The sequence below is a fragment of the Camellia sinensis genome, chromosome 2 (assembly GCF_055761805.1).
Source record: "Camellia sinensis isolate YWXY chromosome 2, ASM5576180v1, whole genome shotgun sequence".
Classification (NCBI taxonomy): domain Eukaryota; kingdom Viridiplantae; phylum Streptophyta; class Magnoliopsida; order Ericales; family Theaceae; genus Camellia; species Camellia sinensis.
The window spans coordinates 64,911,536-64,938,868 of NC_138962.1; the positions used below are offsets into that span (position 1 = coordinate 64,911,536).

Below are 27,333 nucleotides of genomic sequence, written 5' to 3' on the forward strand. Positions count from 1 at the left end.
AGGATATACCATAGAAATTTTGAATATTGTTTAGGCAAATTTGGTGTTTTAGAATATCCTAACTCGAATCTTGCAAATAGTTTCACCAAACCCAATTGTGTGGTAATTTTAGTTTCCAGAGGTTGCACAAAATTTGGCCCTTTTTTTTTTTTTTTTGTAATTTTACGTAGTTTTCTTTTAGTTGCAGGTTAAATCAAACTAGAAGAATGTGTTTTGAACTTACAAAAATTAGAAATTCTTGTTTTTTAATTGACTATTTTAGTTGATTTTTTCATTTTTTACTAAAAGACTGTAAAAGGTAAAGAAAGTTATGTGACAAGTTGTAATGATTTTTTTTGCTAAAAATCAAACTTCCCAAATGGTCACGGTTTTAGTTTCCTAGGGTTTAAAATCTGTTGATTTCTTTTTCTTTTCTCCTAGCATTTTGTCATAAACCAAACATGCAATTCCTTTTCAACCTTTTTAGTTATTTATTTATTGTTTTCCTGATAAATGATAATCACAGTTTGAGTTTGAGTTTTTGTTCTGGCTCTATTGCTAAAAAACAGTTTTGATTTTTTTTATTTTTTTATTTTTTTTTAGTACCAATCAGTTGCAGCTTTTCAATAATTTTGAAACTCAGTGATGTAAATTTCGTGACTTGAGAAGCATTGCAGTATAACAAGGCACATGTGCATATAACTTAATCCATCCAGCTTGTAAGAGTAAATCCTGGCAGAGAATGGACATTTTTCAAGAAGCTCAACCCAGCACATTAACAGAGAAGAAGCTCATAAAATTTAAAAACTCCTCAACTACCTGCAAAGGCAAAACCAACTTTTTCGAGTTCAGTTCAGATATATGAATTTGAATTGATCAACACCCAAACAGACTCAAATTGATCAGTTGTAGATTAATATATATATATAACAAAATACGGATATTTGTAAATAGCTGATCTTTTGAAGTTCAAATATATTAGCCTCAATTAGTTTGATTGAAGTTGCAAAAAATAAAACTTATAAGAAAAGAGAGTTCTATAAGGTTGTGAAGAGTGCTTCAACATGTGATCAGGGACAGTTTGCTTATTCAGGTGATCATGGCCATTTTGAGTTTACTTCAACAGGGTGTTATCTATGGAAAATAAGGCTTTGCACTGCTGATACGTAGAAATTGAGATTGAGTATCAGAAACATAATGAAATTCGCAAAAGGAAGTCCAAAAAGGAGTTTGTTAAATTTAAAATATATATATATATATATATATTTCGGAACTTCCATTCATTAAGTACAAACAAGAAAACCAAATGCTGTCATAGGTTTCATCTGGAATACCAAATACTTCAAATGCAACAAAATGTAAAAATAATAATAAAAAGAAAATTTCCATCCCACGGAATCTTCTATTAGGTTGAGTATTGGAACGAATTGTAGAGGTCACATTCTCGTCATCTTCATCTAGGAACTTGAACTAATTACATTGCACATCTGTCTTGTTATCCTGCAATGCACGACAATATCAGTAAAGATTACATAAAAAATTGTAATGCATGTTATTTGAAATACAGTTATAATATTACTCAAAACAGGAAGCACATACAAACATGAGACAAAACAAAGAAACAGCATGCATCAAGTTGGTCATTGCCCTGTGCAATATCCATATACTTCATGAGCTTATGCACACCAAGCTTATACTCTTTCAAAATAAAAAACCATACCAAATTATCGGACTGTGACCATCTAAACTGAATTATGTTTAATCATATAGTAAATGGAAAGAACTAGAGCAACTACCACTGATCAGAAGAAGCTGACTAACTTCAATTCGACGTCTAGCACAATAAATAAATAAAGAAGAAAAGAAAGAAAAGAAACATATTTGATATTTTGTATTCCAACTGCACATATGATCATCAATTAACAGTAAATTACTGAGTTTTTGAGCAGAATCATGTTAAGGACTTGCTTTCAAACTCAAATCAACTCCAACTATAAAAAAAAAATTCACTTCAACTCTAACATCACTCAAATGAGTGGTGCTTTCTACAAATGTGTGTTTGCAAAGGTCTTATGTCCACACACTGGGCTTGGAAACTGTGCAGAAGCAGTAACCTATACTTATCACAAACCTTGAGGTCGGCCAAACAAACAGCACAATCCACCAACTAATTTATAATAATTGAAAAAAAAAAAAAACAACAACAACAACAACAACAACCTTCAACAAGAGCATCTAGCAAATTGTTACAGAAATGCAATATTAAACTGAAGAACAAGTAAACAAGTGCCTAACAAATCACACCACTTTTTCTACTCCTATTTCAAGTACCAAAGTCTTATTATTGTAAAACAAAGCTCTCAATCACAACACAACTACTAATTTTTTAGGAAAATCTAAACAAAACACTAAACTTTTTTAGGCAAATCAATTCAATACCCTAATATATATCAAAATAACCTATTAATGAACACCAACTTAGATCAAACAACTCAGATAAAACCAAAAAAACACACATCAAGGCTCCCAGCAGGAAATATTACAATAAAATTTGGTCATCAGCTTGGCGTCCAACTGATGTCAATTGTCCCCATAATTTTACAATAATAAACAAATTTCAAAATAATTTTTTTTTTTTTTTTTTTGATAAATAACCAGACTTTATTAAAAAAGCATCAAGATGATGCAAAGAAAACAAAAAAGACAGCCACAAAGGCTCAAAAAAAACTAGCAAACCAAATTTTTCACAAAATCTATAAAAACCAAAACATCTAGATCTACCGAGCCCGTAACCCAACTATAAGAAGTCGCCTATCTAACTAAAGAGTCGAATGAGACACCCCCTTACACTCCAACCAAATCAACCACATTAAGCATTGGGAAACAAGCATCCAAGCCTTTCGACGCCTCCTCCCAACCTGCCCCCCACCCAACTCTGCAAAACTGACTGCACAGAACCCGGTTGCACCTAGGCCAAATTGAAAGTCGCAACAACAAGCATCCAAAGTCGATAAGAAACAGGACAATGAATGAGCAAATAATCCACCGACTCTGCATCCCCATAACACAGATAACACCAATTAACCAAAATATGTCCACGACGAACTAAGTTATCAATAGTCAAAATACGCCCCAAGATTGCTGTCCAAATGAAAAAAGGAACCTTGGGAGGCGTGCCAGACACCCAGACACACTTTTAAGGAAACACCACAGCACCATCCTGAGCAAGCGCGCCGTAATAGGATGACACAGAAAAAATCCCCTTAGACCTAGAACAATCCCATACCAAAGAATCTCAACCTTCCCCCCCAACTTGCAGCCCATGTAAGAAACTCAAAAGCTCCACCAACTAATTTTTTAGGAAAATCTAAACAAATTTCAAAATATAGTTTTTCTGTTCCTTTTTTTCCCAATCAGGAATATTCAAATGACCCTGAAAATATTTGCAGTTTTCAGAAAAAATTCTGAGAACTGAATTCAAAAGCTATGCCAAACATGATGTCTGCAACTATAGTATACACATGATTCAATGGGAAAATCTTCAAAATTCAAGTCCGGAAGAGTAAATTGTAGAAATTGTTGAAGCAAAATCAAACCTTAAGTTTGTTGCATCCAATGGTCTGCTGCATCCGTGGCCTTGTTTGATTCGCCCAAAAAAAAAAAAAAAAAAAAAAAAAATTCACCCAAAAATCTGGCCTTGTCTGTTAAATCTATATTTTTAAATTAAAAAATAAAAAAGCAGCATATTTTTACAAACCCATATCAGAAAACAACTAGAAATTCTAATCAAAATAACAAACTAATTTTAAAAAGTAAATCAAAACTAATACTTAATTTTTTTTATTTTTTTTTAAAGAAAATTAAAACAAAACCCTTATCAAAATAACACACTAAATTTTATTTTTTTTTATCAAGACCCACATACAAAACATGGAATCAAACAAAGAAAACTGTAATAGGGTCATAATTTTACGAGTGTATGAATGGAGAGAGCGTTGAGTGAAGTAGATGAATCAGACCAGAGAGTTTGCCAATCTGATGAGAGCAGAGAGGGCTGGGTTTTCTCCAAGGCTTCTGGGAACCCCCGAAGTTGGATTTCATTCGCTTCCCAGAGGGGCTGGGAGTCCAGGGGAGGGGGAGTGATGGGCCTACTTTTTTTTTTCTCTCTTCTGATGGTGGTGGTTGTCATCGTTGATGGCGATGCCGGCAGTGGAGGGTGGTAGTTGTCGATGGTGCTGCTGGCAGTGGAGGGTGGTTGTAGAGGCATGGAAGAGATTTTGGAAGTGTAAGATTGAGAAGATGAAGTAGAGGGGCAAAAATGTCCCAGAAACCATGTCTTTGTTATTATTTTAGGTCCTTTCATTGATTTGGAATTTGGAATTTCTTCCCACTCATTTGTTTGTGTAATTTTTCCTAAAAAAAAATGAGGCTCTCTTTTTATGAAAGGCCTTAGGTGAGTACCTAAGTTGCCTAATGGTCGAGCCACTACTGGGTGAGTGGTGGCGGCTGCAGTGGTTGTGGTGGGGTGACAATGATGGTGGCGTAAGTAAGACTTTAGTCTAAAAAATATTTGTTCACTACAAAAATGTTGCTAAGTGGCAGCAAGATAAGTAAAACCGCGAGTTATTTACTTGATTCTTGTAGTAATAAGAACTGCTTTATGGCCTATGATCCGGCTGCCATCACTGCAGTTTCTGCCCCTTCCTGCTGCTCTGCCCATCAGGTCACTCTCATGATGCTTTTGTTCATCATCATATGTAAATCATACAAATCAGCAAAATTCATCAAAGGTCAAAAATCATTTTTATTTTCTTCCTTTTGGTTTGACTGTAGATTTCAGAATCTAAAACTACAAGCCACATACCTGTAGTTTCTGTGGAGGCTTGAAGTAAGTATTTTTGCCAACCCGAGTTGGATATTGGAACTACAAAATCATCTTTTGAGAGTACTTGATTGCTGAGGAAGTATATTCCACACCTCACTAGATATGCTAACTCTGGACAAGTAGGATAGGCCTTATCTTGGGTATCCTGTTTTTGTTCTTGATCATACACAACATGAACTCCAAACTCTTTTAACTCTAACGGAGTCCTCACAGTCACTGAAACATTTACTTCATTGCCACCTTCCAATAGATTCCCAATGCTCCAATGACTTAACCATATCATATCTTCATTGGCTTCAGGAAAGCCAAAACATGTTGGGACATAGTTCAAGTTTAGAGCCTTGCTCTCATTACGGAATTCAATGTGTAAAAGTGGTTGACCCTTCCAATGGCTCAACCAATTGTACTGACTGTTGGAAAGTGCATATGCTAAACACATATTCAGGCCTCGGATCCTTTGATAGTGAAGTGAAGGCACAGTAAAAGATATTGAGGATCCTGCACTTTTGTTGCTGAACCAGCCTGGAACCTCTCTCCCTGGGAAAAATGTGCTGAATATAATACCAAGCTCATACAAGCCCTGCATCGTGCAACTCATAATTTCAACAATCCATTACTCCATATGAGCGAGAGAGAGAGAGAGAGAGAGAGAACACCTGGATGGGGCGTTTCACTAGATTCAGTAATGTGCCATTTACAAAGTTCACCTTAATGTTGGTCAGTAATGCGCAATTTATAAAGTTCACTTCAATGTTGGCCATGGACTCCAAGTTGAAATCACCCAAGTTTTTGATCATTTCAGTTTCAACCTTTCCTATGGGTTGCAACTTGAATAAACCTTGAATCTCAACTAGTTTAGTACATTCAGTATGTTCAAGTAGTTGTGAGCCAAACATATTTGATTGATACGTTATTTTTTCCAGTGATCTGCAACGCCCCACGAACAATTTTTCCACACTCGGTAGGCCTAGCAGTGATTGGAGCCTTGTACATGAATTTAAACGAAGTGTCCAAAGCCCAGTTAGACCTTTGATCCAATCTGATAGACTGCAAATTGGATTTTTGCTCAGATTCAAGTTTTGCAACACCGGCAGGTTACTAAAATCCCTGGGAAAAACATCATCAGATAGATTGCAGTCCACAAGACTTAAACTTACTAAAAACCGAGGTAAAGAAATCCATGAAATTTCTGATGTTTTTCTTGGTGTTGAAACTGAAGGCCAGACTGATGCATGCCATGGCTTGACCTCATCAATTGTAGAGAGTAGTTGAATTAAAGCAATTTCATCAACATGAAGTGCTTTTAGGGATTCCATCTTCCCCATATCTGGTGGCAACTTTTCAAGTTTTGAGCAACCAGAAAAAATAAGCTTTTCAAGAGATTTTACCATTGCAATGTTTCTTGGAAGCTTCCTCAGATTTTTGCAATCTTTTGCATTCAAGAGAGCAAGTCTCTCTAGGTTGCCAATTGATTCATGAATCTTAAAAAGACTAGTACAATCTTTAAGAATTAATCTCTCCAAATTGGGGAGTAATGAGAAGTCAGGAGTTTTGGCAAGGCTGTGAGAATGGCTAAGATTAAGGGTTTTTAATAGTCCAAGAAACTGCAAAAGAGAGACAAAAAGGTGTTCCCATCATTTAATCACCAAAAACAATAAATGGATGGGTTAAAAAAAAAAAAAAAGAAAAAAAAAAGAAAGAAAGAAAGAAGAAAAAGAAAGAAAATGTAATACCTTGGTTCCATTCCAAACTCACTTCAAGCTGCTGTAACGCAAGTCAAGTGCAACCAAGCTCTCCAAAGGAAAATCTATAGGAAGGAATTTTGAAGGGAATCCACAACAACACAACCATCTTAATCCTTTAGGAAACTCCCCATAGTTTCCACTAAGTTGTACATAATTAAGTTGGAGTAGTCTTAATTTGTGCATTCTTGCAAATGCATCAGTTTTTAAGTCTAACTCGTTTGAATTTTTAAACTCCGTGCCTGTTGGGTAAGAAGAGAGGAAGCCAAAACAATGCTGCTTCAGTGAATTTCTTTGCTCTGACAACGATTTGTCAAGAAAGTACTCTTTGAAGTGGTGATGATTTGAATTATAAGCACTAATGAGTGACCTGGCAGATTTGGTTTCCATTAACATATGCACGTCAAGGACAAGGCCTTCTACTGTTTCAGTGCCCTGCTGAGGTAAGAAAAATGAAAATACCATGGATAAGTATCGACCAGGAATGTGGAAAAGAAACCACATACATAAGAAGCATGTTACTTACAGTTTTTTCTCTCAACACATTGAAGGAATCCTTATGATGCCATAATCTGCTACGTTTCCCAGGCTCTTTGGGTGATTCTTGGCCAATAATTTCTCTTCCCATGTCTTGAAGTAGTTGACGCATCATCTTGTTATTTTTATCAATTGTAACAAGACATCTATCAATGAGATTTTGAATCCCAGATGTTGTGTAGAAATCACACTCATCTAGTATTCTAACTGAGAAATCTTTGTCCTTTCCGACAAAGAAGCAAGCAATATGCAAGAACAAATTTTTATCATGATCATCTTGTAAGGAATCGTAGCTTATTTTGAGTTTATTCACAATTTGGCTTTCAGGGATTGTTTTCAACTTCTCTAATGCACTTTCCCACAGGTCTACACTTTTCCCAGATAGAGATGAGCCCAAAACTTGAAGAGCTAGCGGAAGTCCTCCACAGTATTGCACCACCCTTTTTGAGTGCTCCATAAAAACTTTAATAGGATGGTTTTGTCCAAAAGCATGCCAACTGAAGAGCTCACATGATTCATCTTCATCCAATTTCTCAACATTATGCACCTCATGATCTTTGTGAGGCTGCAACAGCCTCTCATGTCTAGTTGTTATGATGACTTTACTTCCAGGATGAAACCAATCACGAATTCCAATTAGTGCATCTAATTGGTCAACTTGATCTACATCATCAAGAACAACAAGAGATCTTTTACAGGACACCACATCCTTGATCTTAATAATTCCTTCATCAACACTATGTATGTTTTCTTTTTTCCTCTTTAAAATGTCTAAAAGAAGTTGTCTTTGTAAACGAACTAACCCATTGGGTTGTTCTGAAACTTCTCTGATATTTGCAAGAAAGCTGCTACCTTCAAATCTTCTGTAGTTTAAATTGTGCACAAATTTTGCGATGGTTGTCTTCCCTATTCCCCCCATCCCACAAATTACTAGCACACCAACATCTGTTGACTCATCTTGTAACCACAAATTAATGCTTGTGACTCGAGAATCCATTCCAATTAGGCAAGGTGCAACACTTAAGATCTTGTGGTTAAGCTTATCCTCAATCACCTTAACAATTTTCTGGATAAACTTTGATTCGTGCCTAAAAATAGCAATGAAAATGGTAAATAGATCACAATAAGCATACAATGACTAGAGGTTAATTAAACTGCAGTCTTGCAAATTTCTAACAAGTGACAGTTAATTCATTGTTCGGGCAATGGATGGATATAAAATTGAAAACATTACATGGTTAAACTATGCTAAATAAAAAGTAACACATTCCAAAAAGATCTAACCAATCGTCTAACATGAAATATATAATATATCCATTTGAATAAGTGATTTAATGACAAGTGCTTTTTAATTTTGTGGTGCTAATAATATATATATTTTTTCGATAAATAAACAAACTTTATTAAAATAACATCAAGGCGATGCAAAGAATACAAAAATGATTAACCCACAAATGCCCAATATCTAACTAATTAAATCATGCACAAAATCTACAAAAGCCAACACATCCAGATCCACCAAAACCATCACCCAACTATGTAACATAGTAAGTAGCCTACTATCCAACCACGGAACCGAATGAGGCACACCCTGAAAAGTATGCATGTTTCGCTCCAACCAAATCAACCACATTAAAACTGAGCAACAAGCAACCACGCCTTCCCACGAATTTTCCCAACCTTCACCCCACCCCAATTCTGCAACACCTCCACCATCGTGTTTGGTTGTACCCAAACCAAACCAAAAGTCACAACAATAAGCATCCAAAGCTGTGACGCAACCGAACAATCACTACAAGAAAAAACACTTTTGGCGACTAAATTTTTAGTCGCCAAAAGTCCTCTTTTAGTCGCCAAATGTAGAATTTTCACTTTTCCCAACTAAATATTTTAGTCGCCGCTGTGGTCGCCAATACATGGTCGGCAATACCTTTGGCGACTGAAGATTAGTTAGTCGGCAATATACAGGTCTTCAGCGACTAAAGTTTTAGTCGCCAATAGTCGATTCCATTTGTGAAATTATACATTTAGCGACTAAAGTTTTAGTCGCCAATAGTGTTTTTTTTTTTAATTATTTATACAATTGGCGACTACTTATTTCGTCGGCAATTGTCACTCTTTTTGGCGACCACAATTTTTGTCGCCAAAAGCATTTTTCAAAAAAAAAAAAAATTCCCACTGTGCCTCAGCATCTCCCACGCTTCGAACCTACGACCTCCAAGCTCCAAACCTTAAGGACACACGCCACCCCACTATGCCACTCAACCATCACATGAATATAATTGCAACTTATATTATTTATATATTACTTTCAACATAATATATATAAATATAATTATATATATTCAAATATAATTTATGTAAAAAATAAATTTATTTTATTAAAAAAAAAATTTATCTCAGTTTTGGCGACTAAATCCATTATTTAGTCGCCAATTCTACAATTTTAGGCTACTAATTAATTTTGCAGTCGCTAAAAAAAATGTTGCTCCTAAAAACACACCTTTTGGCGACTAAACCTGTTTTCAGTCGCCAAAAACGTCCCCTTTTGGCTACTAAACTAAATTTTAGTCGCCAATACTCAGTTTTTAGCTACTATTTTTTTTTGTAGCCAAAAAGCTTCACTTTCAGCGACTAATCTGGTTTTAGTCGCCAAAACACCTACAATCGGCGACCAATCTGCTTTTTAGTGGCCAAAAGCAGAACCTTTGGCTACTAAATTGTTTTAGTCGGCAAAAACCATCACTTTTGGCGACGAAAATTGTGTTAGTTGCTGAAACCCATATAATAGGCGACCAAACTGATTTTTAGTCGCCAATACATATACATTTGGCTACTAAATGGTTTTAGTCGCCAAAAATCTTCATTTTTGGCGACTAAAATAGATTTAGTCGCCATTTGTGCAACTTTCAGCGACGAAATTCATTTTTTTAGTCGCCATTGGTGCTTTTTGTTGTAGTGAATGAATGGTGCTAATAATATTTGCCTTCTCCATTTATGTCTTATAAACACCATGAACTTCAAAAGTTCTTTGAAATTTCTAACTATTCACCTTTGTAACTAGAATTCGAGTTATTTCTTTTAAGAACATAAAAATACCGTATGGAAGCCATTAAAACTCCTCCGAAAATCTTCTTTGACTTTGAATAGTTTATTCTTACAAGGGCTTAATTAAACGGCCTCTACCTACCTAACCGGTGCCCTCCTCACAAATTCCTACAGTTATTGCCACCCACTTATATACTCCTACTAGTAAGTGCTTTTAGGTTTTTTCTCTTGCATAACAGTTTGCTTCAATATGCTTCCTGTAGCCGTTATTTGCATTAAAACATGTTGGGTTATGGCCAGAGAAAAAACAAATAGTGATTCTTGATTGCTTCTCAAAATACTTTCAAAAAGCACAATGAAATATTATGAAATCTAAGTCTCTATTTGGTTCATGGATTTCACCCACCCTTTTTCTTTCCCTTCCAAATCCCTACCCAAATCCTCGAACCAAACACAACCTAAAGGAATTTGGAGAAGAATTACCCATCAGCTTGATTTGGCAAAACCATCCCTCCCAAATCCGCAACTTCTCTAAGTGCTGCCCTCCATTGTTTCACCTTCTTCATCCATTCAGTTTTTCTTTCATTAGCTTCTGCCTCTATTTGCTCATGCCTCACAAAATCCTCTGCAAGACCTCCAGTCTGGTTCTTGACCTCAGCCGGATCCACATCATAAAAGATTGGTAGAACTATATGTTTAGAGGTCCTTTTGAATTCAAGGATCATCAAAAGTTCGTCAAGACACCATCTGGAAGATGCATAATCTTTTGAGAAGACAATTACTGAAATCCTTGATAGCCAAATTGCTTTCTGCAATTCTAACTTAATTTTTTCTCCTCTTTCTATATCTTCATTATCTTTGAATGTGCGAATTCCTGCCTGCACCAGAGCTGTATAGAGGTGATCAGTGAAGGCCTTTCGAGTGTCTTTTCCTCTGAAACTCAAGAACACGTGATAAGTACAACGAGAAATGGATGTGTCTACTTGAGCTTTCATGGAAGCCCCAGAACGAAGTGTTTATAGATTGTTAATGATTGGTGAATAAATGTAATATCTTTCAAGGCACATGGATTCTTGTAATTATACCATATATATAAAATAAAGGGTTAATAGAATCAGAGTAGATGGAAGCGGTAAAAATACCAGAAAACAGCAAGGAAAATACTCTTGTAACCAGTTGATTAACAAACACACATGTTTGCAGAAATTTGGATAACAAGCCAACCATGTTTACAAGTGTCTTAAAACACCAAAACATAATTGTGAGTCTGTGACTGTAGGAACAAGTACTCTATATCTCTAGATATATTTTATATAAATATATGTATATTCTGCAGTTTCTTTCTGGGAGTTCTTGTTAACTGTTAAAAACTATAAATCTTGAATCAAATTTGTCTAGAGTTGGAAGAACAGCTGGCAGAAAATGACCAACAAGTCTACCTTAGTTTAACACCATAAGCAAGAACTACAAGTATATTCTGCAGTTTCTTTCAGATATTTCTTGTTAACTGTCAAAAACTATTAATCCATACACTCTTATATAATCAAGAGTATTTAGTTATACTTGCTATGTATTGACCCCTAAAGTAAGTAAAATTGGTTTGATCCCCTCAGAATCTCAATAATTTTATCTTACCCCTTGAAATCTCTTCCTAATTTCTTACTTATCCCAGTATTTCCCAATTTCTCTTTATAATTGGATATAACCATGTCTTATATCATCCTAAACATTCACCCTCTACATGTTTTAATACTTTTTATTTGTACATTTTAAAGTGACTACTACAGAGAATATACATTTATGTCTATTTTTTAAGAAATTGATAAAAATATTCCCAGGGTAAGCCCCTCATCAACTTAAGAACAAACATTCATTTTATGTTATTGTTAGCAACTAAGGTTTTAAAAAGCAGCTGCAACCGTTACGTAAAGCCGTTACGTAACGGTTGTGGTGGTTATCACCACCCATTATGGCCGCTATAGCAGTGTGACAGAAATTCACATGTGTAACAGCCGTTTCGGTATTACGTAATGACCGTAGCGGTACCGTAACGGTCCGTTAAACACTGCCACACCATTTTACAATATTCTAAATAGCTTCTTTTTTCAAAAAAAAAAAAAACACAAAAACAAAAAAAAAAACACAAAAACACAAAAACAAAAGTTTATAAAAAAAGAACAAATACTCAAGTGATCCAAGTCCAAAAAAAAAAATCATATTTGAATTTTTTTCTTTATAAATTTTTTTTAATTTATGGCACAATTTTTATTTTATAATCCTTTCATTTAATAATTGTGAATATGTTTTTATTCAGTTAATTCAGGTATTGGTAAAAAATAATTTATAGACATTTAAAATCAATTATTTTTAAAATCATTAACTATTGAAATAAAATATAAAAAACTCATTTTATAGTGATTTGAAAATATGAAATATATTAGATCATACTTAAAAAGTAACAAAAATTGATCAAAATATATTTAAAACCCCAATAAATGTGATTCTGAAGAAAAAAAATATGCGAATCAGTAATTTTTTTTCAAATTGTGAGAAAAAAGAAAAACAAAACACGGTTTCGGTTACCACAACCGTTACGCTACGGCGTTTACACCCCGCAACCGCTACCGCGTCACTGCAACCATTACGGCGACTGCAATCACTTTTCAAAGCCTTGCCCATTAGATGTTTCATTAATATTTATAATTAGGACTTTTCAAAATAAAAATTAAAAAAATTGTATTTCTTAAGAGCATAGGAATACCCCAAGTTAGTATCATTATATAATTAGCATGAATATAATAATATTAATAATAATAATGGGGAACGTGATAAAATCTATTATGTCAATTAGGCTTTTGAAATTGTTCTGTTGAGGAAGAATTTACATCGGAAGAATTTACATCGGAAGAATTTGTGAAGGAAAAGACTAATAGTTTGGCCTCCCTTGAGTAAAAATTTTGGTTCGGCCCCGACCCCTAACTACACTTGGATGTCCTAATCCAATTTATCCATTGCTGATCTGGTGCAAAATTTTCCTCACAAAATCCTGATGTTACAAGGAAAACCAGTTACTCTTCTTGACCCTACAATTATTAAAAAGCAAATGTAAAAGAAGGTTACTTTGTTTAATCTGGGTGGCAAAACAGCATGTATATATATTTGTTTAATGGATTAGAATTATCATTGAAATAGAGGGCCAACAGTAATGATGTTTACAAGGGTTGACCTTACTCTTTTTTTTTTGGGTTCCTTGCATATTCAAACCAATTATGTGCACAATCTCTAGATTACTGCTGTTATTTTTTTAGGATTAAGTTCACTTTCATCCCCTATTAATGACATATACTAGTTTGTCGGACCAGGTCCACCATCTTTCCTAAAATCAATTAATAATAGGAAGGGCTTCACTTATGTCTTTTACAGCATTCGACATCACGCCCTGCGGGCCTATTTTTAGAGCAGCCAAAGGGAGTGGCATTGTGTACCAACAATCCCTCCCTCACGATGATGCTCCCACGACTCGAACTCATGATAACTTCGCTTTGATCACTTCCCGGTCCAAGTTCCACAATCTTTCCTAAAACCAATTGGTGATAGGAAGGGCTTCACTTATGTCTTTTATGACATTCAACATTGCGCCTTGCAATCCTATTTTTAGAGCAATCGCAGGGAGTGGCATTATGTGCTAACATAGTCCTTAAAGTTTCTAATTTCGGCTCATATGATCCCAGTTTGAGAGGATCGTCCAAACCATTAACGGTTATAGTCTAATTTGTTGCGCAAAAAGATTATTTCAAAATCTAAACAATTTAAATCATAAAATTAAATAGCCAACTTCTTACTCTCACACTGAATTAGATTTTTCACACCCTCAACCCCTCATTTCAAAGTATCTTTGTGCCCATTGAGTTAGGTTTTCAGCATTCTTTGGACTATCTCTAATTACCTTTTTTTTTATAGCCCGGTATCCGATGAATGGACCAACTCATTCAGGGACCAATCCCACCGTCTACTAGTGGGGAGCCCAATTAAAGCCAGACAAAGCTCAGTATGAGACCATGGAGGGAGCAACCCAACCCAAGGCCTTGAGCACCCAGGTTGGGGTTTTGTCTCCATTACCATATTAACACTAAATAAATGAACTGATAGTGTATTTAGGAGGTGAAATAGGAAAAATTTTAAAAATAAAAGTGAAATTAACCCCTTTTTTTTGGGGGGGGGGGGGTGTCAGACTGATGTGTGCACATAGCAATTGATCAAAGTTAGTATCGTTAAATTTGTTTTGCATCAATGTACAAATATACAGGATATATACAAGTTCACTGAACCATCTCCAATCCTTAACACTTTTATTATTTATTTATTATTTTTATCAAATTTAAATTTGACCAAAAGTGTTAAAAAATACATCTCTAATCCATTCATCAAATGTTCATCAAATCAGGAGAGTGACATTTTTTTCATCAAAATGAGAACTCATCAAACACTTCATCAAGTTAGAATTTTATGAGAATTAAAAAAGATGAAGCATAATTTGGAATAATAGGGAAATTTTTAAAAAGATGAAAGAGTTGAAATAATTCATGGAAAATAAAAAATTTTATTCAAATTTGAAATTAAACTAGATAAAATAAAAATAAAAAATAAAAATAAAAATAAAAATAAAAATAAAAAGTTTGATGAAGGTGTTGAGAAGCAAAACACAAACAAAAACTAAGGAAACTAACTAATTTAGGGGATACAAGAACATTGAACTTCTAGAGTGATAAAATAGAGAAGTAGCAGGGAAAACCATCTGTGCTGAAATTTCCCAATAGCAATCCTATCACTGCCATATTATATATATATATAGTAGCCTTAGGGGCCCATATGTGAGCCAATGTAAACTCTGATTCAGGATTCAGAAATCAGCATCACATCTCTTCAAGTTTTTCACTATGTGTGCACTAAAATGAATTACTTTGCAGAAAATTCTATTTACGCATCATAAATTTTCTCTATAGTGATTCTGGTTTAAACCCGACCCATTCATTGTTTTGAATCCTGGTTTTCTTGTCCTAATGGTTATTCATGTCTTCTTTCATCTTATTCCTTGTCGAGTTTGGTTATTGAAGTGTCTTGGTTGTGTTTAAAACAAGTTAGGGAGTTAGTTTTTCAAAATTATGCTGGCTAGAATTTGGCTTGTTCGCTTGAGCGAACTTTCTTGCGCTCGAGCGAACTTTAAGAATTTCCAGTACGTTTGTAGATCTGCAAAACTACTGGGAGGGTGGTGCTCTTCACTTGAGCAGTCACTTTGTTCACTCGAGTAGTCTCACTTTTTGTGTTTGGTCGCTCGAGCGACCATTCCTGCACTCGAGCGGTCTCACTTTTTGTATTTGGTCGCTCAAGCAACCATTTCTGCACTCGAGCGGTCTGTGCGTATATTAAATCCGAAAAGTCATTTTTTGAGTCACTTTTTCACATCTCTCCCTCTCTCTCTCTAAACACTTCAAAATCTCATATCTTCTCTCTCTCTCTAGTTCTTGAACACTTGACCCAAATACACCTTGATCCATTAACCTCTACACCCTAGTCCCTTTGATAAAAAGAAAAAGCACGTCGAGGGTTTCATTCTAATCAGAGAAGTTCATGTTTTCGGCTTCATCGAGTTCTACCCATCTTTCCTTTGACTCTTCTTCTTTGAGGTAGGGATTACTTTGACATTTTTGTGTGGTTTTTAACTTAGTTATTTGTTTTTCTAAACAAGATTGTAATTTGGGAATTTTTGGATAAAATCTAAGGTTTTGGCTTTGAAATCAAAAGAAGGGTTTTCAAAATGGTTTTCTTGTAAATGATTGTGGGATTGTAGATATGGCTGAGTTATGATAAAATGGTGGATTTCCATCCTTAAAATTGATTTTTCAAAAAAAAAGGATTTTGCCTTAAAATGTGAATGTGTTGGGTTTTGTAAAGGGAAATGGAATTGATGTTGGTTTCATAGAATTGGAAAGATAATGATGATGATGGTGGAGTTAAATATGAATTATCACTCCTATTTAGAAATGTTGGAAAGTACATTTGTGTTGAAAATTAATTATCTATTTAGAAATATTTGTTTTGGGCTATCGGTAGAGGATAATTATGATTGTTGTAGAAATTGCATGAGAATTAGGTAAATTGAAACTAATTTCTCATCCATTCGCACTAAGCATTGTAACATATTTAACACATTGAAAATGATTATTGTTTTGAGGAAAAGAGGTGAATACCTTGGTGAATCTTGGTAAGGAGTGTAGTTGTGGTACTAAGTTGGCCTGTGTGTCCTTAGTGAAAGTCCAAAAACCCGCACGGATAGGTGCCGAGCCTTTAGGTTAATACCAATAAAAACGGCAATTGGTAGTGCTTATAGCCTACTTGCAGACACATCCTAGAGATTCCCCAGTGTTATATCCACTACCCTGTCTTCATTGTAAAATAAATAATTTCATGAATTGTACTATAAACTTGGCATAGCATGGTTTTGGAAAGAGATATAAAATGTTTTGATACGAGCATTGCATATGCATTCACTTTATAACTCTATTAAGATTCATACACTGTGTTAGAGTATCATTACTGGGTTTTGGCTCACCCCATGTGGAAAATCATTTTAAAGTGCAGATGATATGCCTCCGCCAAGGCCGTAGCTTGGGAGGACTTGAAGCCGAGAGCTTCTTGTTTTGTTTTTGTTGTATTTATTTTGTACAAGCTTAGGGCTTCACTTGTATTGAGTTCCAAACTCACTTTTGTTGTAACCAAGCATTAACTTGAAAAGTTGTAGCCATTAAGGCACTCATATATCTGTTTGACTTTTATTTCATATTATTAGCTTGTGTCATATGTTATAGATTCAAGGTTAAGGCTTATGAATGTATAAATGCATGTGTTACTCTTTTGTACACTTTGAAGTATATAAATGGAAGGACCTTATTCTCGAATTATGATATTGTTTAATTAATCACTACTCTTGTTTTATTGTAATTATTTTGGGGCGTTACAGTCTCATACACATCATTACGTAGTTCATAACATTACTTAGTTCACATCTTTGATACTTTTGACCTTTGATATTTTACTCAAAACACTCCACAATCTTCATTTTTTATCGGAAGACACAAAAAATTGATCTCAATATATACCATACACATCATACCTTATCAGTCTCGGTCTTGACCATAGGCCCACAAGGCCATGGCTTAGGACCCCTCAAAATAAACTCAAAAAAGGGGCCTCCTCTTATTATAATTTAGTATAATATATTAGGTATGTTTTAAGTCCAAAAAAAATTAAAAAAGACCCAAACTAACTTAAAATAAATTGACCCATTAAAAAATTAAAAATCATCAAAAATTACCTTCGATCAACCATATCACAAAAAAGATTGAATGGATTAGCATTGTTATCCATTGAAAATGACTTTGCAAAAAAATTAGATTATGCAAGTATGATTGATTTATTTGCTTCTAAAAATGCAAGAAGAGCGAGGATCAAGTGATACTTATTAATTATTGTAATGTAATGCTAAGTATTTTTTGTAATTTTAATACAAATCTTTTGTCCTTTACCTTAAAAAAAAATTCATTCTATGAAAAAAAATGTAAAGGGCCCCAGAAATTTAGTAGTTGATTATCGATTTTGGGCCTCGAAAATCTCAGGGTCGGGCTTGTACCTTATACACAGTTCACCTTCACCTTCACCATAACTATACATTGGTGTTGATGACACATCAATGAAACGATCACTGACATTGAAGATCTTGGATTCTAACCACCGAAGATCTATGATTCTCACCTTTGAACCTCACTTAGGCTAGTTTTTTCCATTTGTTTTTTATTTGCTTAGGGAGTTACCTTCATATTTCAAATTTGGCTCGACACTGGTTATCTAAACATATTTTGTTTGTAATTATTTCGGAGTGTTATAGTCTCATACACATCATTACTTAGTTCATAACATTACTTAGTTCACATCTTTGATATTTTTGACCTTTGATATTTTATTCAAAGCACACCACAATCTTCATTTTTTATCCTAAGACACAAAAAATAGATCTCAATATACACCATACACATCATATCTTATACACAGTTCACCTTCACCTTCACCATAATTATACTGCGGTGTTGATGACACATCAATAAAACCTTCACCATAATTATACATCGGTGTTGATGACACATCAATAAAACGATCACTGACATTGAAGATCTTAGATTCTAACCACCGAAGATCTATAATTCTTACCTTTGAACCTCACCTAGGTTAGCTTTTTCCATCCGTTTTTTATTTGCTTACGGATTTACCTTCATATTTCAAATTTGGCTCGACACTAGTTGTGTAAACATATTATTATTGTACAACAAAATAAAATTGAATAAATTAAATATGTTTGAAATATTTTTGTTGAACAAAATAAATTCGTACTTTTTATACTAGATAACTCAACTCATTCGGACTTATCGTGTTTAGTTTTTTTATGTGTGAACATTTATTATTTGGTCAACCTCAATAATTTGAACAAAATAGTATTGTTCGCGTGTAAATATTTGAATATTGTATTTAATTCTAGTTAATCCAAACACTTGATGAACAAAAATATCATTCTAGTGATTTTATAAAAAAGAAAAAAAAAATGCTTTTGTAAATAGTAAACTTACATTTTTATTGATGGATTGTTCTAGAGTAACAATCTGAGTGCCATCCATGGTGTGTAAATTTTCAAAACGATTGATTTCGATATTTTTAAACCCTAAATCTTAATATTTTGAGTTGATGATAAAAATGTAATGGATAAGAGAATTAGGTGAATAATTGATAATGCATAATATCATGAGTATAGTGTGTTAGATTATTATGGAGAAAATGATAAGTGTTGGATGATGATAATGAAATACACCATTTATACATCTATATGTGATAGTGTGCAAAAAATATTTTGTGTTTTGATGTATGAATTCTTTAGATCAGTATAATACACACCATTATTGTCCTTCATAGTCATTTTATTTAAGGATATTATTATAATACAAATTTAATGTGTTAATGGTTTGTACTGTGATAATTTATGGTGTGTAAATAGAATTACTCTTACTTTGCAAATATAACTTACAAAATTAAGGGCTAATTACACAAGTGATGGGCTTCTCACCATTCCACTTTGTGGATTAAACTATATTGTTGGGTCTGTGGGGCTGACCATGGATTCTGTTTCGATAATCTAAACCGTTAAATATGTAGAGTTCATCGAGTACTTTTTCCTTGCAAAAAATCATGTTGATCAGATATCAATAGCCCTTTGATCGGAATATGTTTTTTTCAATGGTAAATATGATTTTAAAAATAAATTGTTAACAAAAATGTGTTTTGACCCAGGGGCTATTGATATTCGATCAATGTGATTTTTTTGTAAGGATGAAATAATCGACGATCTCTACACATTGAACAGTTCGGATTATCGAAATAAGATCCGTGATGGACTCCACATGCCCAATAATATAGTCTAGTTTACAAAGTGGACTGTAGAGAACATTACACAAATAGTCCTCAAATTATGTACCTTATGCTATTTTGGTGTTTATGCTATTTTTGTCTTTATATTTTAAATTGTCAATTTACTGAATTCAGATCTTCGGTAGCCCTTTCCTGTCGCCCTCCCTGTCGCCCTTACCGAAACAGCGTCGTTTTGGTAAAAACGACGTCATTTTCATTAGTTTTTTTTTTTTTTTAATTTTTCCCCAAAATTTGAAATTCCCTCTTATGACACATGCCCCTTTGGTTTGGTTGTGCCCTAGCCCCTCTGAGACGAAGTAGAGCTGAACAAACGAAGCGAGGGTGAATCGAACGGGAGAGGCGAGGCGACGAAGACAGAGAGGCGAGGAGCGAGGGCGAGAAACGAATCACCTCTTATGTTGCAGCCCCTCTGGTTTGGTTGTGCCCTAGCCCCTCTGAGATGAAGCAGAGCTGAACAGGCGAAGCGAGGGCAATCGATCGGGAAAGGCAAGGCGACGAAGACAGAGAGGCTAGGAGCGAGAGCGAGAGACGAAGACAGAGAGGCTTGGGACGAACACAGATTTGGTTTGACTCTCTTCCCTTCTTCTGTGATTCATGCAAAGAATAAGAACAAATCAAGATTTGCTTGATTTGGGCATTTTATGTATGTTGACTTTAGTAGCCATGAGTTTGGAATTCTTAACAAAGGGAGGCTGTTTGCAGATTATTACGTCATTTTGTGTAGAACGAAAACAAAAATATATATATATAAATATATGTTGCTTGATTCATTGCTTGAAAAACAGAGCTGACGCATATATATATACAAAGCTTGAAAAACAGAGCTGAAGTATATATTCATAGTGCACCCCATTTCATGAACATTGCAAGATATATATACATATATATGATGAATCAAGAATAGTGATTCATCATAGCTAATGATTGATTCATTGCTTGAAAAAAAAATATCATTTTTTTCCTGAGTTTTGGTTCATCCATGGAAGTGTATTGAGTGTCAGTAGCAGTAATAACAATTCTGTTTCACAAAACAAGAAAACAATAAATAAAACAATAAATAAATAAATATATATATATATGTATATATATATATATGTTGCTTGTTGTTGCAAATGGTGTAGTGTGGTAGCTGATAGTTATACCTGAACTTCATTGTTGTACATAAGTTTATCAATCATTGTCTTCTGAGTCCATTGAACTAGCAATAACAACAAATCAGGAATGCCTTCACCACTGTTGCCCATTACCAGAACAGATCAATATTCCATGAGTTGAGATGAGTAAGCAGGAAAGTTAGAGTTTGTTCCATTAATGGATTGAAGCCATATAGCACCCACCAAGCTTAGCCATTGAAGAGCCACTAGATGTATGCTAAAGGGTTTGGATTAGTAAATAAATTTGGAATGAAACTGCTTTATAAAGCAGGGTTATGTATGTGACTATGGGATCAAGAAGGAAGGGAAGGGACACTGGTTAGGAAATATCTGTTTTTTTTTTAAATGTGATTGACACAGTATGTATAGAATTTATGTATGAAAAGTTAGCAATAACAACAAATCAGGAATGCCTTCACCACTGTTGCCCATTACCAGAACAGATCAATATTGCTATTATTATTATTATTATTATTATAAATTTGTTTGTTTGGATAGGCGGCAGACTCACTGATTCATTCAAGAAGAGAGCATATTACTAGTATTATTATATTATATGTTTATAAAGATATTATAAAAATGAATTTGTCATTTCACTATAATAAACAAAACAGATAATGAGGCAAAAGGGAAGAGACTACTACTATTCAAATGAAGAATAGACCTCAGGAGACCAATGTCAACAACCCTTATACATAGCTTCAAGTTCCAACCACTGCTTAGACTTGCTTAAGTAGCCCATTAGGCATGAACCTGAATTTATGAACTTTACCCAATGTTAATATAATAGTTAAAAGATGGTCGAACAAAATAAAATAAGAAAAAGAAACCCTTAAAAAATGGGTGTTCATTCTCCATAGTAAAAATAGATAGTTGAAATATGTATAATTATTTCTTATTTTGTTTTGTTAATCTTTTGTTTGTGAATACACAAGTTAGTTATCTACACTTGAAGTCAGAAAGAAAATGTCATGCATGCATGTCCATGGAAAGTTTGGTTAGATCTGTGTTGTATTTGAAATTGACTTTTGTGTTTACTTGTAATTAGGATTGACATGTCAACCAGTTCAAACAATGATGCTGGATTCTTTGAAAATAAAAGATGCAAATGTGGGAAAAAAGCAGGAGTGTACATATCAGAATCAGAGAAAAATCCAGGGAAGATGTATTTCAAGTGCGCAAATAAGGATTGTGACTACTTTGCGTGGGGAGTGGCTTCTACTAGGAGTGGATCAAATATCCAAAAGAGCGGATACGATTATGATTTTGCGAGAAACAATGAACTTGTGAATATCTTGGAATGACTTGACGCAAACCAACGAGAACGACTTGAAGCTATCAAATTCATGATGCTCACAACCATAGTGATGGTTGGTTTTACCATGCTAGTGGTGCTGCTCAAGTGAACTTGTATTTCTACTTAATGTAAACCAGTACTTGTAGAACTTGTTTAATTAATGAAGTTAAAGTTACTATGCTATGTCAATTGTGTTAATTAATGAAACTGGGGGTTATGTATATGATGTATGAAGATTCATGTTATGAAAAGAAAGTGAATCTGATGTTATGTGAGCACAAAATTAATATAATGTTGCATGATGTTTGATCACTCCTTTACACAGGGCACTGTAATGCAATTCTTCCATAGGTTTTAGCATGATAAAGAAAGTAAAATGCCTAGCTTCTTCAAAGTAATCCTCAAAGAGGCATCTCAAAGCAAGCTTTCCAAATAACAAGTTATATGATCACTCGAACATCCTGTGTCACCTCACCCTGAGTCAACAAAATCAACTCCTAAACATTTCTCCATGCTGAGACAAGCAAGCATATAGGAAATGAAGGCAAAGCGTGGTTGTAGAAACAACAAAGAATTGAACCTGTGCCACTTGAATTGAACCTGTGCCACAAAAAATTGTAGATGACAACCATAATAACAACTTTATATATGCATACACAAAAAGAACATTGTTCGGAAACACTAAATATACAGAAAAAAGATGTCCATGAAAAATGTCCAAATCCCGCGAAACATTAAATTTACATAAAAAAATATGTCCATCAAAAACATCCAAATCCCACCAAACATTAAAAATACATAAAAAAATATGTCCATCCAAAATATCCAAATCCCAGCAAACATAAAAATACATAAAAAAATATGTCCATAAAAAATATCCAAATCCCACCAAACATAAAAAAAATACACCCAAATACACCAATATAATAACATCATTGTTTGGTGCAAGCCTTCCAAGGATGTCCATTCACATGTCAGCAGGACTATATGAGGCTTGCGACAGTTGGACTGCACTAGTACCTCGAAGCAACTCCTGAAACGATGTTTGAGTGGGACATACTAAAGGCATTGAATGAGGCAGCATTGACTGCGGCACGTTATTTCCCTGCAATAGTGATACATTTATTAAAATATTTATACAATCTATACTACCATTTAAATGTAAAGTATGTAAACAATTACAACTCACATCATATGTACGACCCATGGCAAAGGGAGGTTAAGATTGGGATTCAGGTCCAGATTGGGATTGAGAATTATAAATTGCACGACCATGACCCTAAAGCAAACCAACATAAAGAATAAGTGAAATTAAAAAAAAGTAATAATGCATTTTCATTTTAAAAAAGATACAATATGAAAAGAATACCTCAACATAATTACTACTCATGCCAAAAGGAGGTCGAGATTGACCTTGTGGAGTATAAACACCCTAAAGTAAACCAACATAAACAAAAGAATAAGTGAAAAACAAAAAAAAGTAATAACGCATTTTCATTTTAAAAAACATACAATATGAAAAGAATACCTCAACATAATTACTACTCATGCCAAAAGGAGGTCGAGATTGACCTTATGGAGTATAAACACCCTAAAGTAAACCAACATAAACAAAAGAATAAGTGAAAAACAAAAAAAAGTAATAACGCATTTTCATTTTAAAAAACATACAATATGAAAAGAATACCTCAACATAATTACTACTCATGCCAAAAGGAGGTCAAGATTGACCTTGTGGAGTATAAACACCCTAAAGTAAACCAACATAAACAAAAGAATAAGTGAAAAACAAAAAAAGTAATAACGCATTTTCATTTTAAAAAACATACAATATGAAAAGAATACCTCAACATAATTACTACTCATGCCAAAAGGAGGTCGAGATTGACCTTGTGGAGTATAAACACCCTAAAGTAAACCAACATAAACAAAAGAATAAGTGAAAAACAAAAAAAGTAATAACGCATTTTCATTTTAAAAAACATACAATATGAAAAGAATACCTCAACATAATTACTACTCATGCCAAAAGGAGGTCGAGATTGACCTTGTGGAGTATAAACACCCTAAATTAAACCAACATAAACAAAAGAATAAGTGAAAATGAAAAAAAGTAAAAATGCATTTTCATTTTGAAAAAACAGACAATATGAAATATTACCTTAACATAATTACTACCCATGGCGAAAAGAGGTCGAGATTGACCTTGCGGAGTGTAAACTGTAACACCCTATAGAACCAATGCACAAAAAAAAAAAAGAAAAGAAATTCACATGACAATATTGCAAGAAGAAGCAATTGAAGATATGTTGGTGCCGTATGAGGTTCAATTGCCCTAAGGTGTATGCATGTTCAATTACCTGTATTGAATGGCTACACAAGGCGGAAGACGATTCAGATTGACCTTGAGAAGTAGGAAAAGAAGCACCCTACATGCATCACAAAATAATAAATATCACGCTACTAGTTGCACACAATAATAAATATTGCAAGATTAATACAAGGTTGCACAGAATAGTAAATATTACCTGACTACAAATATTACCCATGGCGACAAGAGGCTCAGATTGACCTTCAGGAGTACAAAAACCATCACCCTGCAAACAACCAATTTATTTAATTCATGATTTTCCAAACACACATAACACAAAATTGATAGCACATAACAATCACACATAACAAAATTAATTACCTGCTTAGATTGCATTCTTTTCTTATTCGCAATAGATTTTTCCATCCCGTCCTTGATCCTCCTTCTTCCCTTACTAGTTGCTTGTCTTTTCTTCAGTCCCTTAGCTTGGATTGGACAATCTACTTCCTCACTCTGTGGGCATGTGTTAGTTGAGGAATTTCTCAATTCAGTGACCTCCACTTCACCACAAGTGTGCACACTTAATTTCTCTTCAACCATTACGCTCAATGCTTCACCTTTTGCAAGTGACAAATGATAAGTTTCTTCACTTTCCGCGGCTCTACTTGCTATTGCTCTAAACATATTCATCAATGACCTATATCAATCGCTTTGATGTAGTTTGACATTAGCCTTGACATCATACCCACGGCTATCTTTCACACTTTCAGCCCTTGCTTTCTTAGTCCATCGTTTAGGAAGGTCTTTTGTATTCAATATTTCTCTAAGCACCGTCAAACAATGTCGACACACTATGCCCTTCACTTCAAACTTCTTGCAACTACAACTCAAAAAACCATCTCTATGCATTATCACATTCTTATCTTTGTTTCCATCTACCACCGTTCGAATTGTGAATATGGTACTCTCACCACCATTAAGAGTGCCTACAATGGATGCTTCAATGGACTGCACGTACTCATTTTGGAATTCCTCAAAAATTGTTTTGGTGTAAATATCTGCCATTTGCTTTAACATCAAAGTTGGAATGGAAACCCTTGGCAATTTTTGGGACAAATTATATTCGACTTCCAATTCTTTATACCTCTTGTCATAGAGCACCCTCTCAAAGTGCATGAAAAATTCCATCAAGTTATGATCACAATTGAGATAATCCTTCAAACATGCATTGAATGATTCACTTAGTTGAGTAGTACTTATTCTAGCTGCCCAAGAATTCATAACATACGGCCATCCCCATTTGTCCTTCACACCAAAAGTTTGCTTTAACCAATGATTGTTGTGTGCATCATACCTATCAAGCATTTGGTCCCATCGTATTCTAAATTCTTCTTCATCATCAATTTCATGCATAAATTTTGCAAACACACCCTTCACCCCCACATCTCCAAAAAGACAACTTACATGCTTCACAGCGTTTTGCATCAAATGCAAAGTCGGTGGTTTGTATTAGGCATGACAATTGGAATGGCCTTAGCCATCGCAGCATCTTGATCTGTGAAAATAGTTTTTGGAGCTTTGTTTGACATTGCCTCCAAAAAAATTTGAAACAACCATGTGAATGATTCGGCAGTCTCATCATACATCAACGCTGCACCGAATACAATCGTTTCTCGATGATGATTAAATCCAACAAAGGTTCCAAAAGGTCTATGCTCATTATTTATTTTGTAAGTAGTGTCAAAGGTCACTACATCACCAAATTGAGCATAGTCCATTATCATTTGAGCATCGGCCCAAAATATATTAGTTATCTGCTCTTCACAATCTAATTGGACTGCATAATAAAAGGATGGATTTTCCACAGTTTTCTTACGAAAGTATTACAACACACTATCCGCTTCTCCATATTCCAAATCTTTTTGTCTCTTCGATCTTAAATAATTTTTTTGGTCCAATTTGGTGAAGCCAAGTGATGCTCTTCCACCACATTCCCTACCCAATAGCTCATAAGCAGAACTAAGAGGAATTCCAGATTCTGAAGCCAATTCTACTTCAATTGCTTGGGTGATAGATATTTTTCTTTGGGATGGCAACATATGAACACACTCTTGACGCACAAGGTCATAATTATGATGTTCAACAAAATCAATTGCAACATATTTCCCTAAATTTCTATGTAACTTTATACTAAATCGGGCACCACAACCACATCGCACCTCTTGTCTCGAAAATTTTACTAGTGGATCTCGCTTGTCAATACCCCGAGTTCCCTCTGTATAACATACAAAAATCCGTGAAGTTATTTCCTTGGTTTGTTTGTTCTTGTGTGCATACGACTTCCTAATACTAAAGCCCACCTTTCCGCCATAGTTATTGTAAAAGTCATACGCAGCTTGTTCAGAGTCAAATGGCATGCCCAATTTTGGCTTCCAACCACAACTACCCAACTCATCAACAACATTATTTTCTTCCATTACCTACAATTGAGTACCATACAAATAATAAAATAAGCTAATTCCCAAAAATTGATGGATAGGATTTTTTAGAAGTGTGCCTACAAATACTACTGAGTAATTTATATAACATTTTCCTATACATATAATATACCAGTGGGACTGATGAATGATATAAATAATTATATATATATATATATATATGCTTCAGCTTTGTTTAACTTTTCTTTTTCTTTTTTTTTTTCTTTTTTTTATTCGGTGGAGATTGGTTCTGTCATGCCTAACCAAGGCTACCCATTTATCTTATTACCTATTTTTTTTCTGATTGTTATCTTTTGTAATATTTGGTACTGCAATACACACGATAAAGCTTTTCCAATATTCCATGTCTAGCTT

General features: G+C 34.4%; 2 protein-coding genes and 1 long non-coding RNA gene across 3 annotated transcripts; all 3 read right to left on the minus strand.

The window, feature by feature from the left end:
- Positions 1-1,182: 1,182 nt before the first annotated feature.
- On the minus strand, positions 1,183-4,380 carry LOC114314575 (uncharacterized). The gene is made up of 2 exons (XR_014361017.1): positions 3,576-4,380; positions 1,183-1,479 (listed from the first exon to the last, which is right to left on the minus strand). It is a non-coding gene; the product is annotated as an uncharacterized LOC114314575 (long non-coding RNA).
- A 264-nt stretch (positions 4,381-4,644) lies between these two features.
- Positions 4,645-20,963, minus strand: LOC114314221 (disease resistance protein RPV1-like). Its single transcript, XM_082910376.1, has 7 exons — positions 20,862-20,963; positions 10,675-11,069; positions 7,133-8,231; positions 6,620-7,041; positions 5,521-6,424; positions 4,844-5,444; positions 4,645-4,691 (listed from the first exon to the last, which is right to left on the minus strand). The coding sequence occupies exons 1-7, from the start codon at positions 20,961-20,963 to the stop codon at positions 4,645-4,647; spliced, it is 3,570 nt and encodes a 1,189-aa protein (XP_082766502.1).
- A 4,220-nt stretch (positions 20,964-25,183) lies between these two features.
- LOC145813940 (protein FAR1-RELATED SEQUENCE 5-like) lies at positions 25,184-25,966 on the minus strand. The gene has a single exon (XM_082910378.1). It carries the CDS (start codon positions 25,964-25,966, stop codon positions 25,184-25,186), a length of 783 nt encoding a protein of 260 aa, XP_082766504.1.
- Between the last annotated feature and the right edge of the window lie 1,367 nt (positions 25,967-27,333).